General features: G+C 35.8%; 1 protein-coding gene across 1 annotated transcript; it reads right to left on the reverse strand.

The window, feature by feature from the left end:
• Positions 1-330: 330 nt before the first annotated feature.
• Positions 331-7,084, reverse strand: LOC147387585 (3-deoxy-manno-octulosonate cytidylyltransferase, mitochondrial-like). Its single transcript, XM_086421243.1, has 8 exons — positions 6,559-7,084; positions 4,182-4,227; positions 2,076-2,162; positions 1,861-1,985; positions 1,076-1,215; positions 949-1,000; positions 682-792; positions 331-555 (listed from the first exon to the last, which is right to left on the reverse strand). The coding sequence occupies exons 1-8, from the start codon at positions 6,805-6,807 to the stop codon at positions 463-465; spliced, it is 903 nt and encodes a 300-aa protein (XP_086277369.1). The 5' UTR covers positions 6,808-7,084; the 3' UTR covers positions 331-462.
• Between the last annotated feature and the right edge of the window lie 401 nt (positions 7,085-7,485).

Consider the following 7,485-nt stretch of genomic DNA (forward strand, 5'->3'; position numbering starts at 1 on the left):
GAGGATTTTCCAATTGAATGAAGGTTTTATTTATTTATTTATTTTTAGTTTTTAATACTTTGGTGTTTGAAGTTCATTCTTTTTCCTAAGATATATGATCTCTCTTTCATCAATGAGTAGATGCCTCTGTACCAAATTCCTAGAGAGTGAATATGATATAAAGATCTACATGTTTTAAGCAAAAGTAAAATACTCTTTCATTCACAGTTTAAGCCAGAACATCACACAAGGGAGTTTTTCAATCATTTCTGCATTTGATTACATAATCATCCTAACCATTATTTTGAAAAAAAAAATACATCTTAACAAAATAACTAAAGACAACAAACAAAATAGATATGGCGATCATATTAAAATACAATAGAATACTGAATCCATCCTTACATTGAAGAAATGGAAGAGTTCATTTTACCAATCTTTATCTGCTTTTTTTCCTCACAGTTGCTGCTTTCATTGCTTAGATTAAGCTAAGTTTCTCTCACGCATTAGAGATTCAATCTTCTCGACATCTTCTGGCATGTCAACACCATGAGCGTCATGATCTACCTTGATTACCTAAAACAAAAGATATAGAATTTCAAAATCTTTTATGAATCAATTAGGTTCTCAATGACGATCACAATGGGTGTTGGTTTCTATGGGAAGTATCATACAAAAAATCAAAATTCTCAGAATATCTACCTTCATCTTGTACCCATTCTCAAGGACTTTTAGCTGTTCTAGATCTTCTTCTAGTTGCAGAGGAGTAGGTGAAAGTTCTGGATAGATCCTTAAAAACTTCGAATCATAGCTCTAGCAAAATGTAGGCAACATTAGCATGCAATTATCAATTTAATGCTAGTAATACATGTTGATAAGCATGTTAGAATATATTTTCCATGCAAGAAAATTTATGCAAAATAAATAAATAATAGTAATAATAATAAGAGCAAAATACAAAATTAATACCTGAATACCAAGATGTAGCAAGTATGGGAAGTTTGGATTGACTTTCCCTGACCTGCCATGGATAAATACATGGAATGTTGAGGATACTGTGTCCTAATGCGAACAAGCTGATAAATGCCAAACTCACTTGTTATATGGGATTAGTCCTCTTGAGAAATAGATTGCATAACCCTGATTGTTCACCACACATTTCACCCTGTTTGGATCATCCCCATCTTCAGGTTTTAGAGATGTTACTGCAGTGCTAAACACAGCATCTGGGGCTCCCTGCAGAACTCACAAGAATCAATTGAAAAAAAAAAAAGCAACAAAAACATTAACCTGAAGAAAGTTGAGTCTTTATCTAAATGAATTGAGGAACAAAGAATTTGTTAGATTATGTATTACAAGAAAGAATGAATGATAAAGGGGGTTTATGACAGTTGTAGTGTATAAAATTTCGACCATTTTTTGTTTTGTTTTTTTTGTTTTTGTGTTTTATAGGTAAGCTGGACTTGAACCCATGACCTCAAAGTTGCTTTGCAATTTGTCAAACCAACTGAGCTATGGATTTAAGCCCAACAAAATTTTGACCATGAACTTCAAAGTTATGAACAACTTGACGTCCATCGTTCACACCTATAATGGGGTCCAGTAAAAATTTTAATATATGCAAAAGCTATCAAACCATTTATGCTGCTCCATAAGAAATAAAGGAGAACATTTGAATGATGCGTCCTCTATGAAAAAAAAAAGAGCTAAAATATTTGGCTTTTTTCTATGGGTAAGGACTTGAACCCACGACCTCAAAGTTGTTTTGCAATGTGTCAAACCAACTGAGATATGGGTCTGAGCCCAACTAAAATATTTGGCTTACTAGAAGATTATAAGTATTCGCCAAGAAACTAACGCAACATTGGACAAATTACCTACCTGAAGAGCTTTGACAACCCCATCTATTATCTCAGGTTCAATAAGAGGCTCATCTCCCTGAATATTGACAACAATATCATACTTCTTCTCAAGCTTCTGAAGTGCTTCATTGCAACGTTCAGTGCCTGAAAATTAAACTACTATAAGCTATGAATTGACAAGTACATATGAGCAAATATTGAAATTTGCACCAAGTAAACTTCCAAAGCTCGTACCATTTCGGCAATATTCTGAGGTCATTATCACATCTGCCCCAAACCCTCGACAGCATTCTGCAATCTTTTCGTCGTCCGTTGCCACAACTTGTGCAAGGAGAAGGTGTATATGGTAAGTTTAAACAAAGAAACATAACACTAAAAGACTCTTCAGACAAACAGTTCCTATATTGGCACTCCTGATCCACTCATGGTGCACTACTACATTTTACGCTTCCAACAGCACTAAGGACCGGAATGCCAACAAATTCATAGTAAGTTGTTAAACCTAAGCAGGTTAAGTTGAGCAATCTCAGTCATTTGTGGGTCCAGTAACACTTCACCAATTAACCAGAGGCTTTGTTCCATAGAAGGCTTTCAATAATATAGTTCTATTTTTGTAATTTTAAAAACTAACCAACATGATTATAGGGTCGTGGGGTTGTATACTAGGTTTTTTACCAAAGCGACCCTGATATTATTAAGTCCAAATGTAAAAGTGGGGTATTTATGGGATCCAAATTTTGGTGTCAAACGACTTCTACTCCGCCTTTTCTCGTTATAATCATAAAGATTTTTTAGCCTTATAATTGGCATTGCAACATTATATGGTATCCACTGCAGACATTTTGCATCATCCACTAACAGGTAACCGCCATCTTGTTTCAAATCTACTGAATAGTAAGCACTTTTAAAGTCAAACATTATGGCATAAAAATCATGAATGTGTCCTCAATATAGGAACACAGGTAATACTATACGAGATAAACAAGATGGAGGGTGTCAAACACCTAAACCAAATCCGTAATCCTTGCCGATGTTTTCAAAGGCTTTGGAGGCTTATGCTTGGAGGCTCACCTCAAAGGCAAAACTCTAAAAAAGGCCTTGAGGCTTAAGGAAAGGCCCTTTTGTCCCTTAAAAGGTTTACACATTGTTCAAACAGGCTTTAGAGGTGTATGCCGATGTTTTCAAAGGCTTTAGAGGCTTATGCTTGGAGGCTCGCCTCAAAGGCAAAACTCTAAAAAAGGCCTTGAGGCTTAAAGGAAAGGCCCTTTTGTCCCTTAAAAGGTTTACACATTGTTCAAGGAGTTGACAAAGCTTACACTTTTTGGTGCCTTTTAACTCAGGCGGATGCCTTGAGCTTGTATGAGGTGTATTTCTTTTTTCTCTTTGGTATGTAGTATCTTAGCATAGAAGTCTTTTTAATTGTAAGGCCTCTGCCTATGTTAAAGGGCACCAAAAAGGTCCTTAAACATATATATTACATCTTTCCTTTGACCCCAAACTCTACAAGCTTTAGCATTTTGCAACTCAAGCAATCTCTGGCTCTTTCTTTTTCTTCCATTCTTTGTATTTCATGGATCTTTGTATTTCACTCTACATGCTGAATCTACTCACCCGCTTCATCTATTCTTAAGGGTGGCATATGTTTTTGTTAGAAAGTGTTTGTTTGTCCAAAGGTCTATGAATTGGAAAGTTTGCGTACAGAGTATTTAATTTGATTTTGATGAGCTTGGAATTTGGAATTTGGATTTGAATATCACTTTAAATGTGATACTACAAAATTCTTTTGAGATTTTCCCTAAATTTCACTTTATTGGAATTTTGTTATTCATTTGCATACAATTATTCATCTATTTAGAAAATACATACTTGTGAGACTTATGCCTTGAGTCTGAAGTCTCAATGCTTGGCTGGTAAGACACCTCACATCATGAGTTAACCATTTAAAAACATCGAATTCCTTGTCACTATAGTATTAAACAAACAGGAAGTGTTTGGTGGTCATCACTCCATCCATAAGACATACTGAACCCCCATCAAAAGGTACAGATTCATAACATATCCCTGACCCCCATCACACTTCTACAATATTTCTTCAAACATTAGGTTCCTCCAAATTAAATCTAGTCCGGTCTTTTAAACACATCCTAGTATGACCATATCCGATGAATGGATAGAGGCATTTCCCTTTGAAGCTTAAACAACTGTTCTAAGACATACTTTTCAGTAGGAATTTTTTTCCCTAGAAAATAAATATATGGATCCAATCCTCCCAGAATCAGAAAATCAAAAAAATAAAAATAAAAATAAAATAAAGCACGAAGCTCAATTGGGCAGACATACCAATATGGTCCAATGTGGTAGCCAACTTTGCTCTTTCCCAAGTTCTCTGTCCAGAGCAATTAAAAAAAGTAAGAAAATGATTCCTTGTATAACATATAAACAAAAATACTAATTGATACCAGGAATTAAAAATATGCTTGAACAAGGAACAAAATGCCTAAATTCTTTGTAACTTAGAAATTATAATTTTGAAATAAAGAACCACTGAAAGCACATATAAGATTGATAGACCAAGTTTAGGTTTATTTTTTAAATCTGAAATTGAATAAAGCAGAAACATCATTACAGTGTCATGGACCTAGCCTCTCCATCTCCAAGTGTGGCACCTGTGTGACATAAGAGTGGATTCCCTGATGTAGCCGAAGTCAACCATCTCCAATGAGTCTTAATAGTTCACTTCCAACCCCAAAGGAACCCAACCACTTAAGAGAACACCCAAGGAAGTAATAAAAAGCAAGGCAATACTATGAGTGATCGGAATTCCTTGAGGGGTAGATACTACTGAGGGCCTCTCCACTTTGAGAGGAGAAATCGATGGCCTGCGATTCAGGGAATAGAACTCCTGAGAAAACTCTGCCCAAACCTACCTCTCTAGAATCTTCCTAGACCCACGATACAACTTTCCCAAATCAATTTTAGAACGCTCATAATATATAAAGTGCATTACTCTAGTAGAATAATTATGGTACAGTATAAGAATCCCCTACACTTCTCACATTAGACTACCATGATTAGGGCCTACTTTTGGCTCTTCTAGATGCCTCCCAACTTCTCTCAAACCAGGTAGAAGGGACAAAGCTCAGGTTGAAGAGTAGGACGTGCTTATAACTCTCATTGAACCCAATACGTACTAAAAGAGAAATCATTTAACTTCACACTTGCTCAATGTGAAACTTGATCCTGACCGACAGCCATAGCCAGGTATAATAACAAGTAAGATAGATCTGAAAGAACTCATAGAAAGGCCTAGACACTTTGACAAGAGTAATTACTTGAATTTTTCCACTTCCCCATATTCTTTGGAAATTGTAAAACCATTTATTTACTTTTACTTTATGTGATTTCTTAATGAAGAAATGGCATCATCCCCTTCCAACCATTCACCTCGAGACAACTCACAGATTCAAGCAATTAAAAGGTCATATACTCATATCATGTATGTTGAAGCAGATAACCCCCTTTCTTATCTAGCTATACAAATTTGAAAAAAATAATAATAAATAAAATAAAAAACTTGGCTCAACGCAATCCAATTTCTCAACCTCCTAATTCTTTTAACTTTCATTAGCTTCTCAAGGTCCCAACTACAAAGGGCTGGCACCCTAGGTTGGCTCTAAGTCCATATCTTTTGCACCAATTACGGATAATTCAATTGCTTAGACTCGCGAGAAGGTCCGTTGGGTGTTATGCAGCTAACATTGTGGGGTGTACGAGACTATGGAGGATTCAAATACAAAACTACAACAACAGAGGGATACCTTAAAAATCAAGATTTTTAGAATAAGGACCAGGATACCTTAGAAACCAAAATTTCTAGAATAAGGACCAAAACAGAATATTTTATTAAGGATATATCAAGATTGAAAACTAGATTCCAACGCAAGAAATACCCCAATGCTAAAGTTTCATTACCAGGCTCAGTAATTCCAATCTTTAGGAATCCAAATAAAATTCAACATAATCCGATTAGAGGATAGTATGGAATCTCAAAGTGAGGATTGAATCTCAAGTTTGAATCTTTCTTCTGAGGTCCCATAGGATCAATTCCCTTTATCGAGCCACCGTCACAGTATATAGATCACACATCGCATTCGGGTAAGTAGGGCTCTTTCTAGGTTAGCTTCAATTAATGCCTTATGCAAGCATGAATGATCCCCCTACCTGGGGACAGAACGAATTGAGGGGGTGCTCCTACTCTAAGTAGCTAAGAGTCCCCCATTTTAGCAGATAGAGTTAGAAGCCTAGCTCTTGAGTACACTGAAGGAGTAATCTAAGTAGTTTGCTTTAGTGGTAACATTGTGAGGGATGTTCAATCCCAACAGGAGTGTTATCGGCCTAAATCCCTGAGATTGATCAATGATCTTGAAAAAATTAATTGCTTGTTAATTCTAATAATTACTATTTTTTTTATTTATTATTTTATATCAATCACAGTAGAAAAACTTAAAAATCACAAAATTAAACCCACCACTCAACACACGCATAGCTTCCACAATTCCACACTATAAGATTCACAACAATTACAAATATCTCAAATCAAAAGGACATTTAAAAGAAAAACTAAATTAACCTGCAAATTGTGCATCATGAGAGATGGATCTATAACTATAATGTCCAAAATCCAAACCACGAGACTAAAATTGAAGGAAATGGGTACCTGAATCATGGGTTTCCCAAGGATTTGAACCAATGGTTTGCCTTGGAATCTCGAGGAAGCGAAACGTGCGGGTATGATTCCAACCACTCGAGTGCGAAATTTTCCAGATCGACGAAGTGAGAATACGTAAGCCCCAGCTGCCGCTGCAATTGCAGCTCCAGCGATCAGGCCATGAGCGATCCAAAAAGCTTTGTTGCTGCTGTTCGATCCAGAAGAAGAAGAAGGAGTACAGATCGACATGCGGTTCATATTTGTTGCTTTTTCTTCTAACACAGAAATGGGTGAGAGCCCAATTAGTTCAAGATTCAATCTTTCCGGAGTTCGTCTTCTCCAATTATTGTAGAAAGCTTGCAAGAATTAATGGGATTTGTTTATTTTTGGAGGGAAATGGTCTTGGCTTTGACTTCATCAGTAATTGTTGTGAGATCACACGTATTAGTATATCCAGAATACATTACAACTCATGGCCCAGTGGAAATCAGTTGCAAGCTCATGATGTGCACATGCCAAGACTTGGGTGTGGTGTCCAAAATCTGTCTTGATTGTGAGATCACACGTTATTTAGGGCCAGTTTTTGATTGGTGGCAAAAATATTTGTGAGGTAAAAGATTTATCTGACAGATCATCTCTTATTGTTTGGGCACACCATGAAAAATCACAAGGAAAAAATTATTAAAGAATCATGAGATACTTGCACACCACAAAGCATCATTACCACCACCTCCTACAAGTCACAAAAATAAGAGTAATTTATCAGATAATTATTAAAGTTTTTGGTATTTTTGAAGTGTTGATAAAGTTATCACGTAATGTTGATATTTTGATAACATCTTATTAATATTATGCAGTAGTTGTGTCAATCCATATAATATTTTTGATATTTTTGAAATTTTCGATAATTATTTGAGAATTCACTCCAAAAATAAA

The sequence above is a fragment of the Akebia trifoliata genome, chromosome 13, assembly GCF_017979445.1.
Source record: "Akebia trifoliata isolate Shusen 1 chromosome 13, ASM1797944v1, whole genome shotgun sequence".
NCBI classification, from domain to species: domain Eukaryota; kingdom Viridiplantae; phylum Streptophyta; class Magnoliopsida; order Ranunculales; family Lardizabalaceae; genus Akebia; species Akebia trifoliata.

Excerpts from the sequence above, each read along its gene's own strand:
- LOC147387585 (XM_086421243.1), bottom strand. The coding sequence starts at position 6,807 with ATGAACCGCATGTCGATCTGTACTCCTTCTTCTTCTTCTGGATCGAAC. Across the intron at positions 4,228-6,558 it reads TTGGGAAACCCATGATTCAG|AGAACTTGGGAAAGAGCAAA; the intron begins GTACCCATTTCC and ends TGCTCTGGACAG. Across the intron at positions 1,986-2,075 it reads CTCAGAATATTGCCGAAATG|GCACTGAACGTTGCAATGAA; the intron begins GTACGAGCTTTG and ends TTTAATTTTCAG.